The 26560-nt window shown below is 46.3% G+C and overlaps 1 protein-coding gene across 5 annotated transcripts in view; it reads right to left on the bottom strand.

Annotated features, from left to right (window-relative positions):
- LOC119955497 (serine/threonine-protein kinase Nek6-like) overlaps positions 1-26560 on the bottom strand; it is a 373379-nt gene that overhangs the window by 120560 nt on the left and 226259 nt on the right. For all 5 annotated transcript variants that reach the window (XM_038781740.1, XM_038781738.1, XM_038781735.1 and 2 more), the window contains exon 5: positions 13138-13248. In XM_038781740.1, coding sequence (XP_038637668.1) covers positions 13138-13248 — 111 coding nt within the window. The remainder of the gene's footprint in view (positions 1-13137; positions 13249-26560) is intronic.

Raw genomic sequence — 26560 nt, 5'->3', positions numbered from 1 at the left:
AGACGCGACAACGCAAAATTGCTGAGCAAAAACTTATAGCTAAGTTCCGCACGCATGAATGCGGACTCAACCGGGATCTGGGATTCATGTCGCATTACATTCGGCCCCCATCAACAAGCCTGGACTTGCAGAGGCCTACCGACTGAACTGGCTTGGGACAATTCACACCTCTTTAACCTGGAGTTACCTCTCTCTCTGCATCTTTGATGATTTGATTGCCTGCAGGTGCTCGCATTCCGGGGCATCTCTGACTGTGTCTATATAAACATTTCTGGAACAAGCCTTTCCATTCACCTGAAGAAGGAGCCGTGCTCCGAAAGCTCGTGTTTGAAACAAACCTGTTGGACTTTAACCTGGTGTTGTAAGACTTCTTACTGTGCTTTTATTTCAACGCATTCCTTACTGATATTGTACACTATGATCTCAGCTCCTTAATTTGAATACATTATATGGATAATTTAGAATGCTAAAATAATTTAATAGTTTATTTAGAAATGTCCTTACACCTAAAAATTGTGTAAATGACTAAAGTGCAAAAGCAACTCTTAATCACATTATTCTGTGAAAGATTTTTTTTACAGGTAATTATGACTGGAAATTATTTGTTCAATAGCAAAGTAGAGTTATTCCTTTTCCCATATTTTTATTTATCTTTCATCTGCCTGACTAGATTCAATACTCACAATGGAATAGTTATTTAAATCAGCTGACATTTAACTAAAAGAGAACCTAATTCCTCATTTGGTTTATGCAGTATTGTCCCATGTGTACCAATCTGTAATCCTACATAAATAATTCATTAAAAAGACAATACTGTTGAAGGAAATTTGACAAAGCGTTTGTTGTATGCAGTTGTTACTTGATAATCTAGCCATGTTTGTCGCTAGGAAATTCTGCCAGGTATAAATCATATTTATTGGAAGATTATTTTTCAAAACAGTGTGTTAAAATGTCTCAAAATTTGAGGATTTTGTGGGGATTTCTTAACAAGATTCAATTAATGAACCATAACTGAAATCCATTTCTATTTCTGAGTTCTTCCCTTAGTGCTACTGCGGGCAAGACAATGTTATCTGAGTCAATCCAAACTCCAATCAATGGCAACATGATGTGAGCCCTATAGAAAACAATGTACAACAATTATGGAACCTTCTGCTCCTCAAGGTGGTGCTCTTGGAGGCATACCTAAACCCCGCCACCTTCCCACTTCCACCAGATTGAGTTCTGGGCAGGAAAGTCCACGGCCGACATTCCCGCCCCATTGCTAATTAAGACCTTTGAGTTTGACTAATTAATGACCACTTAATTGGTCTCTTCATGCTGCCGCTGTGATTAAGGCAGTTCCACACAGGCCTATAGATGTGCAGACTGTATCACTGGTCAAAGAAAGCAGGCCATCAGTCACCTGGGAGGATGGGGTCCCTCGATCAAAGTCACTCAGTACCTGCTCGTGGGAATGGGCAACAGGCAGGGGATCCTGCGGAGAATCAATCCATCCCTTGCTTCCAAGTCCCTGCCTCCCTTGCCCCGTGGCTCCCACCCCAATATTCACCCCTCCCCCACCTTACATTCCTTTGTCCTGGGGCGCCTGGGGGAGGGTGGTTGCTGTTCCGTCGGCAGTCACACCTCTGATTGGCCAGCAGCTCTTGGCAGGTGGCACCTCGGCCTCTGGGGACTTGATTCTGGCGGAATGCCCCATGGTGTCCCGGATCTGCCTGATTGGTGTAAGATCCGACGGGCCGTGGATCTTGCTGGCTCTGTAGTGAGCAGGTAAGACCCTCACCACCAACGCACATTCCGCCCTTTGTATTATTACACTTTATTGAATCACAGATTTTATGTCTCTACACACCACAAGTACTCTGCTCAGGCTCTGGATTCCTGGCTGGGACCCACATTCAAATGTTTTTCTCTGTTCTCACTTATGACTGAGTCTCCCTTACAGAATGCATTTTCCTCGGGAGTTCTGGCCAGGATACCAGAGGAGTGAAAACTGTCAAAATGATGGTTCCGATACTGAGAGAATCTTTGTAAATTGACGACATCAGAGAAGGTCTTGTGAGAAAGAAAATGCGGTTGAAGAAGAGACAAATAGGAAACTGTCTAGAACCAATATGAAATACTTTATTGCACGATGAAAGCGAATCCTCCAACACTTTAAACACCAATGGCTGATAATGTGATAGGTAATAGCAACTGGGCTATGGGAATATTATATTATCTTACTGGGACTTAGTGACAGCCTACAGTAGCAGTATTATCGCATAAAGAACCTTCAGCAAAAAAGAGTTACCAATTACATTTACAAAGTACAATTACATTTTTTAATGTTCATGTACTTTCAGGTCATAAGCAGAATACAAGGCAGCAGATTATGGAGTTTGTCCAAATAACCTTTGCATTTGGCTAGATATGCTGTCAGACATCCAGATTCTTCAGGACAAAATACTCATTGTAAAAAACCTCTTTGAGGATTACTACGCGGTGCTCCTTTTTGCCTCTCGACCTGCCCGAATGTGCCAAGCCATGCTGGGGCAAAGTTCCATAGGTGCCAACCATCCTTCACTTGCCAGAGGGTGTTAATACTCCAGCAATTTTGGGTGGATGACAGCGGAGGGGTGGCATTCTCCGTGACCTGACTGCGATATCGTAATCGTGCTCTCAGTTTTAGTGGACCCAGCATGGCGTCTGTGGACTGTGTCTACGCCGCCACAGTTGGGGAGGGAGCTGTGCTGCGGGCCGGGGGTGGCCATCGGCAAGGGCTGGGGTGATGGGTGGGGGTTGGTCCGGGGGTGGCGAGGGTGTGCCCGGGGGGCACTATCTGACAGGTCATCCACATGCGGCCGACGCCATGTTGTATGGCGTGACCACTGCAGGTCGTCGCTCATGGCATGTGGGGCTACAGGTCCAACAATTCTCCAGGCGTTTATATCGGGAAGGCTGTATGTTTTACGTGGCGCGGCTGCTTGCCCCTCACCGGTCGGAGGATCGGTGCGGGGGCCTCGACAACTTTATCGTCGTAAAACTAGACACTTCCTCGGGACATGGCCTCAAAATCGGAGAATGCCCGCGATCTATCCTGGGCCTGCTCAATATTCACTTTCGAACAAAAGTCACTGAACAGCTCAGATCAATTGCAATATTCCGATCGCCCTTCGCTGGGATCAATCAGCTTGACACAAAGGATTGAGCCTTCAATCTTCCTCATTTGTATGTACCACAGCAGATAGTGCATTTCCACACTGAAGTATCAGGTGAGCTCGCATTCCAGAATCTTTAAATGATACAAAACCCCTGGATACAGAAAGCAGCATTCCTCGACTCCCTAAATATGGAGTGGTTCTATATTTATTTATCTTCACTTTCACTGGCTTCTTTCAGTTCAGTGCTGCATTGCAAGATTTTCTTTTTTCCAAAACGGACAGACTTTGATGGAATACAAAACGTGTTCTGAATGCTTTGACTTATATTCAGAAACCAAACAACCGGGGAGGGACTTGCCCCACTGTATCCGTTTCATTAGTAGTGTATAAATGGCGTGGGAAATGTTCTGCCTCAGGAAAATAGGATGAAAGTCATTGCTGCCCAGTGTGCAGCATTGAAATGCTTCCATTGCGTCCCCTTGGGCTTCCTCTGCCACAGGACATTCATCCAGCTACGTAAACAGGAAGAGGTTCCACACTCTCAATGTTCAGAGAGCATATGGTAGCAATCATCAAACCCTCCATGCAAATTTGCAATATTCAAGAAATTGACACAAGGGCATTTTCTTTTGCTAAACGAATCTCCCAGATTTCTTTAGGGAAGAGAATCCAATCAGCGAATGGGTAATAAAGTCAAGTGGATAAGACAGCACCAGGTGAGTGCTCCCTTTTCTATAGGATGATAACTCCGTGAGTAAGAACGTCTCAAATTAGTGCACAATCTTGTCTAAAATAATAATAACAAAGTGCAAGCTATCACCGTACTCATTCTTCAAACAGTTCCTTCTCTGCATGCTTTCCCATCGCCTATTCTAGAGATTCATCTCCGTGCCTCTCCAGTCCTACAACCTTCCAAGATACCTGTGTTCCACCCAGTCTGGCAACCTCAACTTTAATCACTCCACCAACGCGGCTATGCTTTCAGTGGCCAGGACTGGAATACTCTCCTTAAACCTCTCCACCTCTTCTCCTCTATCGTACTATAAGACACTCCACCTCTTTGACCGAGCTTCTAATCACCTATCTGAATATCTCCTCAAATGTTTTGGCCTCAAATTCTGAATAAAGATTGTAGACTTCCAGTTAACACAAATACTTTATTCAGTAGATTTGTTCTGTTTCCAGAGCTTAACTAGATATAATACAGTCAAGAGGTATGAGCAGTGAAGCTAAGGTAAACTGCCTATGCTGAGCTGTCTCTGTCTGCTGCTGCTCACTAGCCCTGTGCTTCTGAAAGAGGCGGATCCTCCCTTGGGCTGGACCCTTTATACCCGTCTCTGATGCTGCCCTCTCGTGATGCTGTGGCTGTTACATCTGTCTGTAGTCCTTGGTGTATGTGCAAATGTTTGTACAGATGTACAGATCACTACAAAATTATGTCTGATAATGCTCCTGTGAGGCACTTTGAGATGTTAAGGAATTACCAAAATGCAGGTTATTGTTGCTTCCTGAGAGCTTGGATCACAGCAGGTGGTTAAGGAATTGAGGTGGCTTTGATAGTAGCTGGATCCTGACATGAAGCTGGTGCTACCGTGTGACCGTGTTTTTCTGGCTGGGTATTGTCTCATGTTTCAATGGTAAGGTGCTCGGAGAAGGGCAGAAACGTGGCATGTGCTGCTATCTGGAGTAGCAGAAGTATCAAACCGGTGGATCCAGCCGTCACCATTATAGAGTACTCGCTCTCACTATGGTGCATGGTGCAATGGCAGCTATCAGATCCTAAAAACCCTGAATGATTTTAGGGTGAAGGTGTCAAGCACTGTTCCTACTTCATCTGAATGAGTGGCCGGTCTGCTGCTGAGGAGTGAAGACTCAATTGTCTTTTTCAAGGTCCCCATGCTCAGAATCTGCAACCTGAAAGGGCAGCAGATTAACGGGAAGACTACTGCCTGCAAATTTCCCTCCAACTCACACACCGTCTTTAAGGATGCTCCTTCAGCGACACTGGATAAAAGGCCAGACCCAAACATTTAGGAGACCGGACAGGAACCCCAAACAATTTTCAGTTGGTAACTGTGAGGAAAGGTCAGTTGGATACAATGGCAGGGGGAGCCTAGAATTGTTACACAGCAGGATGAGGAGAAAATATTCATGTATTCATGCAGGGTAGCATGGTGGTTAGCATAAATGCTTCACAGCTCCAGGGTCCCAGGTTCGATTCCCGGCTGGGTCACTGTCTGTGTGGAGTCTGCACGTCCTCCCCCTGTGTGCGTGGGTTTCCTCCGGGTGCTCCGGTTTCCTCCCACAGTCCAAAGATGTGCGGGTTAGGTGGATTGGCCATGCTAAATTGCCCGTAGTGTGCTAATAAAAGTAAGGTTAAGGGGGGGGTTGTTGGGTTACGGGTATAGGGTGGATACGTGGGTTTGAGTAGGGTGATCATGGCTCGGCACAACATTGAGGGCCGAAGAGCCTGTTCTGTGCTGTACTGTTCTATGTTTGCTACAGGTGTGGTTGAACAATTTGATCTGATCCTCAAGCTCACTCATTTTTGGTTACACTTTAGACCCATGGTGTACTGTCGATTGTATATAAATTTACACCACAACATGACTTTTATGATAAAGATCAAAGGAGCACCCTTTCAACTCTTTTATAAATTTAGATTACCCAATTATTTTTTCCAATTAAGGGGCAATTTAGTGTGGCCAATACGCCTACTCGGCACATTTTTGGGTTGTGGGGGCGAAACCCACGCAGACACGGGGAGAATGTGCAAACTCCACACGGACAGTGATCCAGAGCCGGGATCGAACCTGGGACCTCAGCGCCGTGAGGCAGCTGTGCTAACCACTAGGCCACCGTGCCGCCCCCACGCTTTCAACTCTTGTGCATTTTGTACTGTTTGTAAAAAATTTCTCCATAAAGTTCCATCATTAAATACAGACAGTTGTTTGTTTCACTGGTCCCTAAAATGGCAGCTGAACTCTCGAGCTAAATGTGAAGCCTCAAAGCTCTTTTGCTCCATGCTCAGGAAATTCAGTTGAACTCTTTACCTTTATAAAAGCCCACAGATCCTCAGAGGAACATCAGTATCCTTAATGCTTTGCACCAAACCATTTTTGTGATAAAGACAATATGACATTGCCTGGAAGCTAACAGCCAGCAACAAGGGAAACTATTTCTGCAACATCATAGCGTCACAAGGTCATAACAATCTCCCCTCCGCCCTCAATTCCTGACTCAGTAGATAAATGCCTGTTGTGACACCAAGGCACAGACATCTGGAAGGTTCCAGCTTTGATCTCTGGGTTGAGTTACTTCATCTTATCTGTCATTGTCAGGGCACAATTGATTTTTTGTTGTGTGTGTGCATGGTGGGGCAGTCACTACTTACAGTTACAAATCATCTACTGGTGATCACTGCTAGAATCGTGCTTAATATGGCACTTGATGATATGGGTGCAGATTTGGCATTAGTCAAGCACAAGTATGAGGAATGGTTAACTTGGTGAGGCACTTAAAGGTGCCAATGCCTGTGAGTCACGCTCCCGTATGAGTCAGCAACTTCAGACCGAGAAACACTCGGTGGAAAATATAACTTTAAAACAGCATCAAATTTTAATGCAATATTTTACAAGGTGCGCCTTGAAGGCTGCACTTTCCTGATCGTGAGATTAAAAATTGAAAGGTTAAGTAAGTTTAACTTACACAACTCTTCAATATTATTAAGACATTGTGAGATTTCTGACACACTATCCTGTGAAGCTCATTGATTACTACATGAATAAATTGGTAGTTCCTGAGCAAACGTCAGTGCCTGAGGCTCAATGTTTTGTGGCAGGTATTGCAAGTGCATCAGGTGAAATAAAAAAAAAGGAAACAAAGCTTCTTGGGAGGCAGAATTCTTGTACAATGCTTGTTTGAAGGGAACGTCAAGAGAGAAACAAAGGTAGGTTCCTTTCTTTGTCGGTGAGTGGTTGTGGTATGTACTCAGGGATTTTCCTGCCATTCAAAGTGAATAGTTGTAGTATGTACTCAGGGATTTTCCTGCTATTTCCTGTGGGAGGGTGATTGTATTTCATAAATTGGATTTAGGAATAACTAATGGTGGTGTCACCTGTAAGATCTTTGGTCCCTGTGATTTTGTGCCAGTTTTTGTGTCAGGACTAAAGGAAGTGGTAATCCATATTTATAGACCTAAAATGTATTTTTATCATTTTAACATTTCCCATTCATTTTTATTCATAAACAATGGATTGTAGAACAGTTAGACAGCTGACAGACCTCTTGGACAAAGCAAAGTCAATTGTTTGGTTAGCATGTTTATTTTAAAATAATCAAATAACGGGGAGAGTCCTGTGGTCTGCCTCCCAAGCGGTGAAGGGCACTTGTAGGTGAACTAATTCTACTGCTCCGAGGAAGGGTCACAGTGGGTTGGATTTTCCGTCCCCCCCCCCCCCCCCCCAACGGCTGCAGCATGTTTCATGGTGGCGGAGCCGCCCCGCCATTGGCTGGCAGCAGGATCAGAAGACAGAAGATCCCACCGCTATCAAAGGGGTTCCCCGTTCCATGCACCCCCCCCCCCCCCCCCCCCCACTTCACTGTCGGTGAGACCAGAAGATCCCACCAGAAAAAATGGCCAGGAAATTCCAGCCTCAGACTCGTAACGTTACTCTGTCTCTCTCTCTCTCTCCAAAGATGCTGCCAGATCTGCTGTTTTTGTCCAGCATTTTCTGTTTTCATTTCATGCGTCGGTTTCCATCAAAAAGCCTCATTATGCATCATTTAACTGGTCATTTGGATCTCTTTTATATCATTTGATGCTATACCCTGCTATGATGACCACCCCCAAGTGTACTTAACAGCTTTGCTGACCCGGCCTGCTTATGGTACTGTGCCTTCCCAGTGAATTTGGGAAATTGACTTTGGGTTTCCCCTGGTTGTACAAGATCCACATATCAGGAGCCAGTGATAATGGTGCGACACACATCCAACTACATAGCAACGCAGAATTGGGCAGGATGCAACATGAAAATGACACTTGTGTCATGTCCCTAAGGGCGGGATTCTCCAACCCCCCGGGGGGATGGAGAATCGCCCGGGGCCGGCGTCAATCCCACCCCTGCCGTGTCCCGAATCCTCCGCCCCCCGAGATTCGACGGGGACGGGAATCGCGCCGCGCCGGTTGGCGGGCCCCCCGCGCCGGCAGGTGGGCCCCCCGCGGCGATTCTCCGGCCGGCGATGCGCAAAGTCCCGCCGCTGACAGGTCTCTCCCGCCGGCGTGGATTAAACCACCTACTTGACCGGCGGGATTGGCGGCGCGGGCAGGCTCCGGGGTCCTGGGGGGGGGAGGGCGGGGGGTGATCCTAGCCCTTCAATGTGAGGGCTTGGCCCCTAAAGGTGCAGAGAATTCTGCACCTTTGGGGCGGCCCGACGCCGGAGTGGTTCACGCCACTCCGACACGCCAGAGACTTAAGAACAGCTTATTAGCCTTTCAACTGACTCATTAATGGACAATAGCACACGATCTACGCTTTTGGCCGTTGGAAAGTTTTAATATTACATTTCGAGACTTGAAATTCAGTCTGCTGTTTAAACTCCAGCCTTAAAACTTCAGAATAGGACTGTAAGCTGACCAACAGCCTGCATCAAGTCTCTATGTCCTCGAAGCCTGTTTCTCTGGAAGATTCCTGCTATCACTGCCATGCAGACCAAGTCTCTGTGTACCTACTGCATCACCATCAATGTTAAATGAATTCTGCAAACTTCTGCTTCAGTGAGCTGAACCCAACTGAACTGTAGTTCCTCCATGAAGGAACCTTCACTGGACTCAGAGATTCCTGGATTCTGGCAATCGAGTGAACTGATATCCATATCTGGATCCATATCTGGGATGTTTTTTTCTTTTAAATTAATAATAGTTGTAAAAATTCCTCTTTGCTATCTTCTTATTATGTACTTTTAGGAAGTTATGACTATCCCCGGGTTTGAATGTGTGATGCACTATCAATTACGACGAGACGAGAGTAGAATGTAATCGAGTCTTTATTACACAGAGATGTGTGGCCTCCGACAGCAGCTGGCGAAATGGCTGCAGCTCAGTGAGCACACACATTTATACTCCGCCTACTTGGCGGAGCCAGCAGGCAGGGATCTACCCCCGTACCTGTAGTACAGAGGCCTTACTGTAAAACCCATATATACAATATAATACACCAGTGGTGACTATCACAATGTGTGAATAAACTATTCATCTAATTTAACCCCACAGGCAGTTTGTTGTGAGTTACTTTAGAAATTGACCCACAAACAGAGAGTTTGGGAAAAATTTCCAGAGCCTATTTCAAAAATTAAATCAACCCTGTTTCCAGGATGATGGTGAGATTATGAAGCCATTCAATTTTGCCTCGGTCCCCTGTCTGTCGGACTAGCCAATCACACAAGAAGTCATATTTCAGAGGATGCCTGACATAAGTTCGGTTCTCAGGTGGAGAGGAGGGGCCTATTTACGGAGGCCAGTTTTTGGTGAAACCTGCTGCTCCTCAACTCGCCACTCTCTCCAATGAAATCAAGCCAGACTTAACATTTCAGTCAAAGCCGTAACTGCAAAATAATGTGCTCAAGCCAATTAAACATGTAGAGCGGCTACATTCGTAGTCCTGCGCTGTAGCAACCTTCAAGGTCAGATACCAGTGTATAATCCTTGGTCAGAAACAATTATGAGGCCCCGACTACCTTGATTGTACTAAATTTAAGAATGAAAGGAAACTTCCCAAGAGCCCTATAGCCAAATAGAAAATTGTGAAAAAAACATCAGCCAAGTACAAACATATTTGGAAAAAGCTGCCTTGAAGTTTGGGTATGCAATCTGCCTTCACTTACCTCCAAATAATGCTCCAGGGTGCCTCTGCAAGTGATGCATTTAAGTTAAAATAATTTGCTGAATTGCCAAATCACTTCCAAACAAATTACACAAAGAGATGAAAGAAAACCAGAAAATGCCCGAAATGCCAGTCAATCTGCTGTTAACACTTCCTCCGGAAAAAAAAAACCTTCGACTCTGTCCCTGACTTTCCTCTCCAACCACAAACATGTTGTCATTTCCCAAATCTATACCCATCATTCCCAGAACTCCATTTTTGAATCGCTCCAACCCTGCCACAGACCACAATGATGTCGCCAGAGCTACAAACTGTGATTGTAACAAAGGTAAACTATCCCACCTCATCCTTCTTGAACTGTCTTGCTGACTTTGACATAGTTGATCACCCCATCCTCTTCCAAAGCCTCCCAACCATCGTTCAGTTGGTTGTGATTGGGTCACAATTCCAGGAGCAAGGCAGTGAAGAGTGGAACTGGAGCCTAGTTTTTATACTTCCACGTTTTTAATTACAGAGACTGTTGCAATATATTGCACAATTCAGGGTGCGATCCATACTTTCAGCCTGCTCCTATGTATATGTATATCTCAATCCAGGGGCTGGTTTAGCACACTGGGCTAAATCACTGGCTTTGAAAGCAGACCATGGCAGGCCAGCAGCACGGTTCAATTCCTGTACCAGCCTCCCCGAACAGGCACCGGAATGTGGCGACTAGGGGCTTTTCACAGTAACTTCATTTGAAGCCTACTTGTGACAATAAGCGATTTTCATTTCATTTTTCATATGGGCACGGGTGACACTGCTCCCCCCCCCCCCCCCCCCCACCACCAGTTAATGCCACCACCTGAATACAATTCAACAACAAATTAATATAAAATTTGCCTGGTGCCATTCTTAGCTACCCCAGTTGTAATCAGAGAATCATTGAATCCCAATGGTTCAGAACGAGGCCGTTCGGCACCAACCCTTCGAAAGACTGCCCTACCTAGGTCCAATTCCCTGCCCTATTCCTGTAACCCCACTCTAAGGGGCAATTGATCATGGCTAATCCACCTAACCTGCACATCTTTGGCCTGTGGGGGGAAACCGGAGCACCCGGAGGAAACCCACGCAGACATAGGGAGAAAGTGCTAACTCCAGACAGGCAGTCACCCGAGGTCGGAATTGAACCTGGGGCCCTGGTGCTATGAGGCAACAGTATTAACAGCTCTGCCACCGTGCCACCCTCATGTGCCATCACTTTTCTTCCCATTCACACACTGTCACCTCTGATATCCTCCAAGGATCCATTCTGGGTGTCCTCTTGTTTCTTATCGGTTGCCCCTGAGTAAAGTTATCTGAGAACACACGAGCTCATACCGCTGGCACTGGCCACTTGCACCCTGGCACTGCCCCATGGCACTGCTCCAAGGCACTGCCTCGGTACTGGCCACTTTAACCCTGGCACTGCCCCAAGGCACTGCCCCTTGCACTGGCCGATTTCACCCTGGCACTGCCCTATAGCACTGCCGCCTGGCACCCCAGTACTTCCCCGGCACTGTCCCAGCACCCTGGCAACGCTGCAGTGCCAGAGGGCAGTACGACAGGGCACTGCCGTGCGGGGGCCCTGGGGAGCTTAATTGGATGTGGCTCCCTTTATCAGTTGGAGGTGTTCCCCTTGTGCGTGGTGGCGGGGGGATTCCCCATGCACCTTTTTGGAGGGGCTCCCTCGTATCCATGGGGAGATCTCCTGGTGTGTGTGGGGAGTGGGGGGGGAGGCGGTGGTTCCAGTGTTTTGTATTGGAGATTCTTGGGACTCCCGGTTGCTAACGTTTTCTGGCCCTGCCCCGCCAGCGTGACGGCGTGGGCCACAACTTCAGATTTCTCCTGCATAAGGTGCTGGATTGTCTGGAGAGAAACCCCAGCCGTGCCGCCTGTGAGCTATGCGTCTGTTTTCCCGCCTCAGCCAGCGCTCTGTGCACAGAAAGGAAAACTCTGCAATGTGTCAGTTCCCACGTGTGTTCTGATGACACCCAGCTATACCACTTCCTCCACTCTCTCCAAATTTTCCGACTGCCTGCCCAACATCCATACTGGATGAGCAGAAGTTTGCTCCAATTAAACGCTGGGAAGACCAAAGCCATTGTCCACAGCTCCTGCCACAAACTTCCTTCGTAAGCCGCACACTCTCTGCCTTCCCTGGCAACAGTCGGATGCTGAACCAGTTATTAACTTTTGTGTCATATTTGATCCCGAGATAAGTTTCCAACCACATCACTGTGCCTATCCCCATTCCTAAAACCTCACCCAACTCTACTGTTGCCTCAGTGATGGGCTGCTGAAACCCTCATCTATTCATGGTTACCTCGAGGCGACCATTCTTACGCACTCCTGGATGGCCTCTCACATTCTAATCACTGTAAACTTGAGCTCATCCAAAGCTCTACTGCCGGTGTCCTACCTTACACCCAGGTTGTCTGTCTATTATCCCTCACTGACCTACATTACCGCCTGGTTAAGTAACACCTCGATTTGAAAAAAAATTCTCAACCTTGCTTTCCAACTTTCCAAATACTCCGTGGACTCACCTCTCGCTATCTCTGTTATCTCCCTCCTGCTCCATAACCCCCACTGAGTTTATTGCACTCCTCTTACTTCAGCATCCCAGATTTTAATCACCATTGGCAGCCATGTCTTCAGCTGCCAATTCCTTCCCTCAAAGCTTTCTGCTTCTCTGCCTCCTTTTGGATGACCTTTGAAATCTACCTTCTGGCCAAGCTTTTGGTCATTCACCCAAATAATACCACATATGACTCAATGTCAAATGTTGTTTGGTACCACGCGTCTGTGAAGTACAACATTTACTCTGTAAAAGGCGCTATATAATTAGAAATTATTTTTACTTAACATTCCAATCAGTCTGCTCTGGATTTCCAGAAATTGCAGCTTCTCCAGAGCATTTCCGATCTCCAGCATTTTCCGTACTTTTCATCTCCACACAGATGAATTGCTGTGCGCAGTCCAACAAATGTCTTCACACTTTTAGTGCCATATTTGCAGCACTAGATCATCCTGCTAAGTTGCCCAAGGATAATTCTGACACTTGACTGGATAAAAAGATGTTCTCTCCTCACCTTAATCATCTGAGAGAGATCGCCTGCATCTGCTAATTCCAGAACGATGTTCAACTCATTGTTCTCAATAAATGAGTCCAAATACTTAATTATGTTGGGGTGATTCAATTGCTGCAGGATAAAGAAAGAGCAATAAATGACTGTTGTAGCAAAATGGCTTCACGATAATGATTCCAACTTGTCTCTTCAATTAACATTATTTTTGATGGCTTTGATTCAATTTCTAAGAATATGTCACATAGAATCCATTACACCCAAACACCATTTCATGCCATCAGGAATATTTTTAGCTTTATATACAAGAGAACAAATGAATAACAAAAGAGGTAATAAAGTTACCTCATTACAAAGAATCAGCATTGGCTATATTTAAAGAGAGAAAACTAATTACAAGGGATTGTCAATTACCTTTTTCACAAGAATACAAGGTAAATGCTATTGCAAATGTTCAAAAGCTGTTCTGTTAAGAAGGATGAAAATCCTCATCAGTTCTATATATAAATACAGTGCGGATGAAGTATTGCCTATTTCCTGCTTTCCACCTCTCCTCATGAGTATTCTTGTGAAGATCGTGAGGCTCATTTGTGATCTTCGCTTTTAACATTCAGTCCTGTTTTGCAGTTACTTTATCAATGTGGAGCGGGAGACGAGGACATGGAGCTCAACATCAAAATGTGAGGGAGCTAATATAATGTGAGAAGAGTTCCAATCATTAATCCAAGCACTTCTGCAATCATAACCTTTCTGCTGTGCTCGTTTATTCATCACAATCAAGTTCTAAAGGTTAATTTCAGTGAGATTGTTGAGCGCTGTGTGACAAACTCCAATCATCTGTCTTCATAGAATTTACAGTGCAGAAGGAGGCCATTCAGCCCATCGAGTCTGCACCGGCTCTTTGAAAGAGCACCCTACCCAAGTTCAACACCTCCACCCTATCCCAATAACCCAGTAACCCCACCCAACACTAAGGGCAATTTTGGACACTAAGGGCAATTTATCATGGCCAATCCACCTAACCTGCACATCTTTGGACTGTGGGAGGAAACCGGAGCACCCGGAGGAAACCCACGCACACACGGGGAGGATGTGCAGACTCCGCACAGATAGTGACCCAAGCCGGAATCGAACCTGGGACCCTGGAGCTGTGAAGCCATTGTGCTATCCACAATGCCGTGTCGCGTCTTTTCGTCCGACGTCACTTCGTCCAACGACACTTCGTCCACGTCTTTTGGTCCAACGTCTTTTTGTCCGCCCGTCTTTTGGTCCAACGTCACTTCGTCCAATTATCCAATTACAAATTAACTCCATTAATTTACTTGCTAAAATGCAAGTAATTGATAAAATGCAAGTAAAATGCAAGTTGAAAAATGCAGTTAAAAAGTTAAAAAATCTAAAAATGCAGTTAAAAAATCTAAAAGTTTACTAATTACTTAAAATTCCCGAAATTACTTAAAATTGATGTAAATGGTAAATTCCCGAAATACCCTAATAGTTACATTTCCAGAACTGTACCCGAGAGAGAATCATGGGGAGAGGACAAGATGATTTGATATTCTACAATTCCGACAGACACAGATATAAGTGGGAGTCTATTTGGATTTAGACAATGAGTGCAGTTCTGAAAGAAGCAGATTTAAACTCGATTTTTGTCGAGTGATTAGGGTTGGCAGTGGCTTCTGACATTACAGGTCTGAAATGTTCAAATATTCCATCAGATACAATGGCTCTCATCACGCTGGAGCATACATGGGTGAATATCCTGCAGCTTATCTTAATAATGTCTGGAGATCAAGCAGCACAAATGCAGAACTCAACTTCAAGAGGCGAAATAGGTGGAGAGGATCCTTGAGCAGTAACATTGAAAAACTAAATTAAACTATTTGTAATTGGATAATTGGACGAAGTGACGTTGGACCAAAAGACGGGCGGACAAAAAGACGTTGGACAAAAAGACGTGGACGAAGTGTCGTTGGACGAAATGACGTCGGACGAAAAGACATAGCACCCCACAATGCTACCATGCTGCCCCTCCTCCCCTGTCTTTGCTCCATCCTACATGAGATACGTTGAGGTATTAGTGCCACAAACTTTGTTTATGTAGGGTTAAATAAGCACAGTTGATCCCAACTCAATGCACAAGGTTGTAGATTTAAATAATGCTCAATGTAGGCAATTCATTGGAATGTGTGCAATCAGGGAAAAGAGGTTATTTGAAATGCCCCAAAATAGTGTGACTCACGAATAATCACTTAATCCTAAATGCCATCTTGCAAGTCAGGATTAATGCCTGTCGCTTAGTACCTCAATAACAAGATCAGGATTAATTATTTGAGAAAGCATAATTCAAAATATGTCATAAAGGACATTCAATGATTATTTAAAGTAACCGGTCAAATTCCACCTCTAAGGTTAATTGAATCTGGTTCTTATTAACAAGAGAAACAATGAGCGATGATCTGTGCAAAGATGTTTCGAAAACAAAATTTTGAAATAAAATCACATTTATATTAAAAGGAGGTCCATGATATGGTAAACTGCACAAAGTCTGTTGAAGAAAGTAAAACACATTTTTGTAACGGATGTTTGCTGGGTCCCTCTTTCTCCTTTAAGGTATCTGGGCTGGGATTCTCCCCTACCCGGCGGGGTAGGGGGTCCCGGCATGTTGGAGTGGCGGGAACCACTACGGCGTCGGGCCGCTCCACAGGTGCGGATGCCTCCGCACCTTTAGGGGCCAAGCCCTCACATTGAGGGGCTAGGCCCACACCGGAGTGGTTCCTGCTCTGCCGGCTGGCGTGAATGGCCTTTGGCGTCACGCCAGCCGGGGCCGAAAGGACTTCGCCGGCCGGCGTAAGTTCGCAAATGCGCCGCAGCGTCAGCGGCTGCTGATGTCAGACCGGCGCATGCGCAGGGGAGGGGGGTTCTTCCGCCTCTGCCTTGGTGAAGACCATAGCGAACGCAGAAGAAAAAGAGTGCCCCCACAGCAAAGGCCCGCCCGCCGATCGGTGGGCCCCGGTCGGCGAGCCAGGCCACCGTGGGGGCATCCCCCAGGGTCAGCCCCCCCCCCAGCGCCCGCCCACGCCTCCAATCCCGCAGGTAAGATAGGTGGTTTAATCCATGCTAGCGGGAGAGGCTTAGAGGCTTGCCAGCGGCGGGACTTCGGCCCATTGTGGGCCGGAGAATCGCCACGGGGGCCCCGCCAACCGGCGCGGCGCAATTCCCACCCCCGCCAAATCCCAAGTGGCAGAGAATTCTGGACACGGCGGGGGCGGGATTGACGCCGGCCGCGGGCGATTTTCTGACCCGGCCGGGGGTCGGAGAATCCCGCCCCTGGTATAAAACAACAACATTTACACCTGTTTCATTTCATGCTTGTCCAATATATATCACACGCTTAAGAATAAAGAAAGTGTTTGTACTTTTAGAGTAGCACCCCAAAGGGCATCACAAACTGAAAACAATCTTAAAAGAGGTCATTGCACAGATCGTAGATGCATTGGTTATAATCTTCCAAAATTCTTTAGCCTCTGAAAGGGTCCCAGTGGATTGGAAAATAGTCAAGAAAGGAAGGAGGCAGAAAGTAGAAAACAATAGTTCAGTCAATCTAACATCTCTCATTGGGAAAGCGCTAGAATCCATGTTTAAGGAAATTACAGCATGATGCGAAGAAAATCACAAACTGACAGGAGCAGAGCCAGTATGGTTTTGTGAAAGGAATATCGGGTTTAACTAATCTAGTCGAGTATTTTGACAAAGTAACGAGGAAGGTGGATAAAGGGGAACCTGTAGATGTGGTCTACTTGGATTTCCAAAAGGCATTTGATAATAATAATCTTTATTGTCACAAGTAGGCTTACATTAAGGCTGCAATGAAGTTATTGTGAAAAGCCCCTAGTCGCCACATTTTGGCACCTGTTCAGAAAGGAGAATTCAGAATGTCCAAGTTACCCAAGAGCATGTCTTTCGGGACTTGTGGGAGGAAACCCGGAAGAAACCCATGCAGACACAGGGAGAATGTGCAGACTCTGCACAGACAGTGACCCAAGCCAGGAATCAAACCTGGGATCTTGGAGCTGTGAAGCAACAGTGCTAACCACTGTGCTATTGTGCTGGCCTACATGTGACTCCAGACCCCACAGTGAAGAGATTGGCTTCTAACTCTGAAAATGGCTGAGCGAGTCCCTCAGTTCATGGAAAATTGGGGATGAGCGTTGATTGCCGACCCTGCCACAGTCGCTCACAGTCCTATGAAAGGATGTTTAATAAGGTGCCACATCAAAGGATACTAACTAGATAAGAGCACATTGTATAGGGGGGGGGGGGGGGGGGGGGGGTTAACATTGGCATGGATAAATGATTGCTTAGCTAATAGGAAGGAAAGAATAAGGATAAATGCGTATTTTTCAGATTGCCACACTGCAACTAATGGAGTGCTGAAGGGATTAGGGTCCTCAACTATTTACAATGACTTCGATGAAGGAACCGAGTGTACAATAGTTACATTTGTTAAAAGTAAATTGTTAAGAGGAGGTAGAGTGTCTGCAAAGGATTATAGACAAGTTAAGTGAGTGAACAAGTATTTGGCAAATGGAGTATAACGTCGGTAAATGTGAACTTGCCTATTTGGCAGAAAGAATAGAAAAGCAGTATATTATTTAAATGGACAGGGATTGCAGAACTCAATAGTACAGAGGGATCTGGCTGTACTGGTACCTGAATCACATCAGGTTAGCGTGCAGGTGCAGCAAGTGACTTCATTGGCAGGGGTATAGAATGCAAAAATAGGGATATAATGATGGATGTATAAGACACTGGTGAGGCCATAGCTGGAGTATTGTGTGCAGCTCTGGTCACCACATTACAGGAAGGATGTAATTACTCCAGAGAGAGTGCAGAGAAGACTTACTGGAATATTGTCAGGACTGGAGGATTGTAGCTACGGGGAGAGTTTGGGGTTGGAGAGAGAAGGCCGAGGGATTACATGTTTGAGGTACACAAAATTGTGAGGGGTAGAGATAGAGTAGACAGGAGGAGCCTGTTTCCCTTGGCAGTGAGTTCGAAAACCAGCGATCATAGATTCAAGTTAAGTGGCGACATGAGGAAATACTTTTATACGCAGAGGGTGGTGGGTGTCTGGAATTCGCTGCCTCGGTTGGTGGCGGCGGCCGAGACCTAAATTGCCATCTTGCATGTCAGGATTAATGCCTGTCACCCAGTACTTCAAGTGCTGTAAGCTGCAGAGCTATGGGCCTTCTGCAGGAAGATGGGGTTAGAAAGGGCACCTGGTTGTCATTGGGTTAGCATGGGGAAGATGGGCTGAATGGCCCCTTCTGTAGTGTATCATTTCTATGGTTCCAAGGTAGGTAAATGGAATGTTGGCATTTATTGCAAGAGGAATGGAATATAAGAGTGGGGATATTTTACTGAATCTGTACAGGCCTTGGTAAGACCACATCTGAAATACTGGGTGGGATTCTCCCAGCCCTGGGCCAGGCCAGAGAATCTCCGCGAACGGGCCACGCCACCCCAACGCTGGCATGCGATTCTCCGCTCGCGCCATTGGCGCCAGCGTGGTTGGTGCGGCGTTGGTCGCGGGCCTCTCTCCACGGCCAACCTGCTGATTCTCTGGCCTGGATGGGCCGAGCGGCCGTAAGAAAAAAGCTGAGACCCGCCAGCACCGTTCTAACCTGCTCTGAGCCGGCGGAACCTCGGAGCTGAAGGGTCGGGTGGCAGCTTGTGGGGAGAGGGGGGGGTCCGATCTCGGGGGGCCTCCGATGTGGCCTGGCCCGTGATCGGGGCCAACCGATCGGCGGGCCGGCCTCTGGGGCTGTGGCCTCCCTTCCTACATGCGGCTCCTGTTGTCCTGCACCATGTTGCGTCGGGGCCGGTGCATTGAAGGAGGCTGCATTGGCGGTGGCAACACTGCGCATGTCCTTGTTGGCGCCAGCGCCACTGCGCATGCACGGATCCCACGGCACACAGTTCGCGCCGGGATCGGCAGCTGGAGCGGCGTGAACCGCTCCAGCGCCATGCTGGCCCCCTGTAGGGGCCAGAATTAGTCCTGGGAGCGGCCCATTCATGCCGTCGTAAAACGCGACAGCGTTTACGACGGCGTGGAAACTATGCAGCGGGATTGGAGAATCCCACCCACTGTGTACAGTTTGATTTCTTTATTTGAGAAAAGATAAAATTGCTTTGGAAGCAGTTCAGAGAAGGTTCACTCAACTCATTCCTGGGATGAAGGGCTTATCTTATGAAGAAAAGTTGGACAGGTTGGGCCGATAACCATTGGAGTTTAGAAGATGGCGAGGTCTTGTTGAAGCATGTAAGATCTTGAGGGAACTGGATAGGGTGGATACCGGGAGGAGGCTTCCTCTTGTGGGCATAGTTTAAGGATGAGGTCTCCCTTTTAAAACAGAGACAAGGAGAATTCTTTTCTCTCAGAGGGTCATGGGAGTGCAAAATTTCTTTCCCAGAAAGCAGTGGATGCTGATGTCATAATATGCACCTATGCACAACATGAGGCAAAAGCAGGCAGTGACAGACACCCAGGTGAGCCAATCAACCTGAATTAGGTTGACCTTTTTCTTGATCAAGTGTTATGGGCGGGTGGGGGGGGGGGGGCACACAGCAGTGGAGCTGAGATCACAACCAGATCAACTACTGTCTTATTGAATGGCGGGGTTGGTTTGAAGGGCCGACTGGCCGACTCCTGCTCTTAAATCCTCTGTTCCTATCAAACAATGGAGGTGATTTTGCCATACCTGATGTTAATGGAATAGTAATAGCCTCAATGTGGAGTCAATCGCGTTAACTCCCCATTAACCTCATAGACGCAGCCAGCGCCATTTTGGAAGGGGGCCTATACCACAAGTTGCCGAAAGCACCTGCTCAATGCAATCAGAATGCAAGCACTCTGATTATTAGTTTTGCTGACGTGGTTGGAGAGTGCACCATGTATCCCATGGGCTGTAAAGTCAAAGAGTCCCGGCCAAGGTAACTTTGAAATGATCTTTGTTGGGCTCCACTTCCACAGTGCCCAGAACAGTAATCTGGGTCATCGTCGCTCTGGCTTCATAATTGAGACCCCATGCCTGCCAGGGTAGTCCAATATTGACAAGACAAACTACTTTGTTGTCATGGTGATAGGCCTGCACACCCAGCCAGCCAGAATCAGTCCACTGAGTTACTTTGAAGGATGCTCGCTCGTGTCCTGCAGAATGTCCAGTTTTGCTGTGCAAAATTCCATGGGCAGCCATGGGAATCAGCAGAAATCTGTTTGGTCATTTTTATTTTATGCCTTTGCTTCAGCTTGTAGGTTATAATAAGCGTAAACCTGCAATGGTTCACAATGAATAAACACCATTCTGTTAAAAAAGTTATCAAATAAATGTGAATTCTGTACTTTGCAGTGATTATTTTTGGTTAATGCAGTGATTGAGACGATGAATATATTTTGCTGGCGCTGGTCACTATTTAATTATGGAGCATTACATAACTAAAAAGATCAAATCTAAATAATTCTGCCATAGACTGTTACTTTAAAATAACTGCCCGTGTATCATTTGAAATCAGAATTAAGAACAAGAAACATAATATCATGTGAATCATTGGAATGCCTGGATTACTGCCACAGAATGAAATACTGGTCAATCCTGCGACATGCAAATATAAATTAGAAATGTTTAATCTAGCATAACCACAAGAAAACTCTAGGCAGCCTTCCATTGAAATACGTAAAGATGACTGTTTTGTTATGCTCTTGACATAGCATAAGCTGCTTCCTTGATGTGCACTCTGACAAAGGAAGGTTCAGACTTGGAGATAGCTTTAACATATTTATTAAACTGTTAACAATTCTCCTACTTGGATTCGACTCTCCTGTTAATCCTGCTATAGCTACTCAGACTGACGAACCAGTCTGCTACAATCCACGTGGTGGGTGTGATGTGTTTCAAATCAACCCTGTGTTCTCACTAAGTGTCTCCACTGGAAAGAGAAAGATCATGTGTGCTGTGTCCTTTTATATGTCTTGGTGTAATACCCTCCTGTGGTAGTATCACCTCTGTGTGTGTCGTGAATGCCCATTGGCCGGTTCCTATCTTGCTGGCCTATTGGTTGAATGTCTGTGTGTCATGTCTCTGGTGCTCCCTCTAGTGTCTAGCTAGTCAACATGTATTTACGTTAACCCCTTGTGTATTTACAGTGATGCATATCACTACAATGACGTTTAAAACAAAACACACAGGCTAAAAGCTTTAAACGATATAGAACAGTCTGGAAGAATGCAGCCAATTGTTGGGAAGGACGAGCTGTGCATTCGACCCAGCCATCAGCAGCTCATTGCTTCGGGGTCAGAAACTTCACTTTCACCTATCGGACCACTAACCTGAGCACTGATTTGTCCAGAAGTGATGATTAGTTTTCTTACCAAAGGCTCACTATGAACATTTCCCTGAGAATATAACGCCAGCCTGTGATCTTAAGTGCAAAAAATATTTATTATGAATGCATGGATTAGCTGAAACCATAGAAAATGAATTTTCTGATCAACGTCCAGCTGTTGTGACTTCTGTTTCTCTGTTTCATCATAGTTAATTTTGAGGGAGTAATTTAGACCCTTACAAATAGAACGTTTTCCTGGGCCCTTCCCCCCCCCCCCATACACATTTATCACCACCAGCATAGAGTGTAACATAAAAGTACTGCTTACGTGGTGCATCATAGGGACAGAATTACCCCCCCCCCCCCCCTCCCCCCAAGGACAGGCTGAGTTGAGAATGGTTGTGGAAGGGGGGAATTAAAGTAATGAATTCTCAATAGGTACTGCAACCCGGCTCCAATACAAGTAAGAAAACTCCTAACTGAGGTCTGGAATTTAATTAATGCAGGTGGGTGGGTCATGCAATTAACATTCTTATGTGACATCCTCGTAAAGTGATTTTAAAGTGTCTCTGAATTTAGCATCTGCAGCATGGATTTTCAGAGGCTTGGGAAACCGGCCAGTGAAACGGGGGTGAGATTGAATAGAAGTTCAGGCCGGAATTTCAATTGGGCAGGGCGATGCCCCCCCCCGGGCACCCATCTATTGCAGCTTTTGCCTCAGTTCACCCGTACAAACATTGGGCAAAGAGTTCTTGTGCAGGTACAGTTTTTTTCAACCTTGATGGTATTCAAACTGACAGGATTGCGATTGGATGCAATTGATGTCAGAGGAGGAAGGTACTTGGCAGTGGGGCCATTCTGCAGTAGGATGAGCAAATGCTCAGGCGAGGGATGCACAGAAGAGGGCTGGAAGCAGCAGGATACATGACCCAGCATTTACAGACACTTTCCTTGACCTCAAGCTCAGATTGTCACAACAGCTGGTTGGAGACATCTGCAGCCTCCTAGTAGAAGGCCTGTTACCTCCTGGATACGGCGGGCACACATCATCAGTGACTCTGAAAGTTGCCCCCACCCTCAATCGTTTTGTCTCTGCTTCTTTTCCAGGGAGTTCCTGAAACCATGTCAAGGGGCTTGCAGACCGCTACACATAAATGTGTAAATAAAGTGATGTGTAAATTGCTTGCCAGGGCTGGGAGTTATGTACATTTCCTGTGAGGGTGAGAACCAGAAAGAGAGCACGATCTGACGGGATCTGACTGGCTCAGTGCGCCAGTTCCTCTGCACACTTGGCAAAATCAAGCACCACCAGAGTAATCAAGATCTTTTATTAACTGCAGCTGCATAACATTGTGAGGACTGCAGTGTTATGATCTGCTTGGAGGCCCATCTTTAAAAAAAAAGGAATCCCCATAATGCCAACTGAAAGAAAACCACTGGGCTAGAGGATGAAGACATCCACTCAATCCTTAATGAATTGGTGTTGCAGAGAATTGCAAGGATATCTGCCGTGGAGATGGTGGCTTCAGGATCTTCAGGTTTGGTTCTCAAATGAAACCAACGCAAGCCATGATCAAAGATGTGCAGGTGTCTGCCACATTAAACAAGATGACAAATACCTTATCCATGATCGCACAATGCTTCACTGATCTCCATCACGTTGGCCTGCAACAGAGTGGTGGGAGCGATATGACAGAGGTCCAGGAGTGGGATGATGGGAAAAGAGGACAGCAACATGCAAACTCCACTCAAAGTGCTTCCACTTCTCACCCTCTGCCACCCCAATACCCACATTCATTTCAGCCAATACCAAACATAATAATAATAATCTCTATTGTCACAAGTAGGCTTACATTAACACTGCAATGAAGTTACTGTGAAAAGCCCTTATTCGCCATCTTCGGCGCCTGTTCGAGTACACGGAGAGAGAATTCAGAATGCCCAAATTACCTAACAGCACATCTTTAGGGACTTGTGGGAGGAAACCGGAGCACAGGGAGGAAACCCACGCAGAGAACGTGCAGACTCCACACAGACAGTGACCCAAGCTGGGAATCGAACCTGGGACCCTGGTGCTGTGAAGCAACAATGCTAACCACTATGCTAACGTGCCGCCCGTTGCTGCGTTTTCTTCCCATGCTCAGGTGGAATTTATGATTGGGCCTTCAGGGGCTCTAAAATCTAGAGGATGTAAGCCCAAAGTATTGCAATAGTCAGGGCTGGAATATGAGCCTGTCACTATTTCTGCCAAAGTCAACAGAGTACCGGGCATTCGGTGAGGGTGATAAAGTGACAGATGGACCATGTTGTTTAGAATTAAGGTGAGTGGCAATAGGGAATTGATAAATGGGGGTACCATGATGTGCATCACAGGTGAAGGCTGCATGTTGTTGAAAGTTGAGTGGGTGTGTGGAACGATGTGATGAAGAACATTTAACAGGATGGAATGAACGTTGGGGGCTTAAATCATCGCATGTAATTGAATCAGCAAAAAATAACTTTTTATGACTTGTCTCGGTTTTCCTACACTGCCTCAAAGGCCAGCTGCTCAACTCAAACCCTCTTCTTAGAGAAAATCACAGATTTCTTCCTCCCATTGCTGAGGAAAATCACTCAGCAATAATTGTGGGGATGGGTCATTGAATCTGGGTGCAACCCTTGTTCTATGTTCACCATCCTGAACACCTCCAATTTCCCAATTGTGCCCAATGTTTTTAAATACAGTGAGATTGTGCCATGGGGGCGTGCATCATGCCCACTGCACAGCGTGGACGAGCCAAACCCAGGGGTCAGATTGTTTGATTTGAGTAGAGGTTTCAGATTCAAACTTGCTGAGTTGACTTCCAGGTTTGACCCACGGAATTCTACCCCACTGCTCTGAAGCCACCTTCAGATTAATATTTGGGCAGTCCGGTAGCACAAGTGGATAGAACTGTGGCTTCACAGCGCCAGGGTCCCAGGTTCGATTCCCCGCTGGGTCACTGTCTGTGCGGAGTCTGCGCCTTCTCCCCGTGTGTGCGTGGGTTTCCTCCGGGTGCTCCGGTTTCCTCCCACAGTCCAAAGACATGCAGGTTAGGTGGATTGGCCAACATAAATTGCCCTTAGTGACCAAAAAAGGTTAGGAGGGGTTATTGGGTTACGGGGATAGGGTGGAAGTGAGGGCTTAAGTGGGTCGGTGCAGACTCGGTGGGCTGAATGGCCTCCTTCTGCACTGCATGTTCCATGTTCACACAGAACAGATGGAGAGTGCAGTGGTCTTAACATATTACTGATGTCTAATGCTGGAGGTGACCATGCTTTGAATATCTTAGGCTGTTACAAGCATTAACAACAGAACCAGTGTGTCTGTGAGTACCAGTCAGTTTAATGAGTTTAAACTTGACAGCTTTGATAGAAAAAATTCTGATTGAAAATGACCATGATTAAACTGCTATAAAAAAAAAGCATGATTGAAAAAGCTGCTTCAGACTCCCAGTCTGCCAACATATGGGCTCCTGCCAAGCAGCCAGTTTGTTTATATCAGGAATTTCTGGCTTTGGAACCAAGAAATTCCTGAGGACAATACTCCTTTTATATCCCTTTATGCAAGGAATCAAAATGAAATTCTGATGCCATTGATCTGAACAGATTTGGCCACACTGATTTTGGGTGGCATCTTTTTCCCTGAACCAGTGGGTGGCAAGCACCTTGTAATTGGAGGCTGGCACCTCATATTGGCAAGTACCCTGGGCATGAGATGAGCAGAGACTCAAATCGACAAGGTTTTACCGAGACCAGCTGGCGTATTGTGGGTTTATTATTTAAATTTGTGTCTGTGCATCAGTGAAGCTGCTGGAATGTTACTAATTTGCAGGAAGACAGTTCTTTTTGCAGAAAGTTTACGCTATCTATATTTACACAAACAGATCAATTATGATTTCTAAGGGGGTGGGAAAGAAGGGGGAGACACCGATTGGAATGAAGTAGGTGCATTCCATGGAAGGAGTGATAGACCATTGTAACAGGCGATATCACGGGCAGAACGGTAGCACAAGTGATTTGCACAGTTGCTTCACAGCTCCACGGTCCCAGGTTCGATTCCCGGCTTGGGTCACTGTGTGTGCAGAGTCTGCACCTTCTCCCCCTGTCTGCGTGGGTTTCCTCCGGGTGCTCTGGTTTCCTCCCACAGTCCAAAGATGTGCAGTTTAGATGGATTGGCCACGCTAAATTGCCCTCGGGTTAAGTGGGGTTACTGGTTTACTGATGCTCTTTCCAAGAGCCGATGCAGACTCGATGGGCTGAATGGCCTCCTTCTGCACTGTAAATTCTCTGATTCTATGATCATGAGCAGAGTGGACTAAATTCAGCTGTTTGTCCAGTGCTATTGGAGCGGTGAATCTCACAATCCAATTAAAATGAAAATGTTTCAGGCGATGCAATTTATCCACGATCAATTGGATTTTGCAGGTCAGCTTTCTTAAAATTAGAGCTGGACCGTTAAAGGGTGATGCCGGAAAGTATATAATCACACTAAAGGTATTGGATATGTGTAACTGAGACAGGGGTCAATTGCAAATTTCAAAACTGAGTCTTAAGGGTTTTGTTAGACCCTATTATTATGGAGTACTGTAGCAAGAAAAGTATCTGAAGCTCAGATACGAATCAAACACGCTCCAACTGAACGGTGGAACAGGTTTGAAGGGCTGAGTGGTCTACTCCTGTTCCGATATTACTGCTTTTCATGTTCAATTTCACCACCATCGTAAGAAGTAACCTGAGCCCAGCGTTGGGGGAGTTTTGGAAGGGGGTAGCAAGGACGGTGTCGAGGGTGGTGGAATCCATGGTCGAGCCAGGCTGGGGACTCGCAATTTTTGGGGTGGCAGTGGAGCCGGGAGTGCAGGAGGCGATAGAGGCCGGTGTTCTGGCCTTTGCGTCCCTAGTAGCCCGGCGGAGGATCTTGCTCCAATGGAAGGATGCGAGGCCCCCAAGCGTGGAGGCCTGGATCTCTGATATGGCGGGGTTCATTAAATTGGAGAGGGTGAAATTTGCCCTGAGGGGATCA

Source organism: Scyliorhinus canicula, chromosome 21 (assembly GCF_902713615.1).
Source record: "Scyliorhinus canicula chromosome 21, sScyCan1.1, whole genome shotgun sequence".
Lineage (NCBI taxonomy): Eukaryota > Metazoa > Chordata > Chondrichthyes > Carcharhiniformes > Scyliorhinidae > Scyliorhinus > Scyliorhinus canicula.
This window is presented reverse-complemented; position numbering and strand designations above follow the sequence as displayed.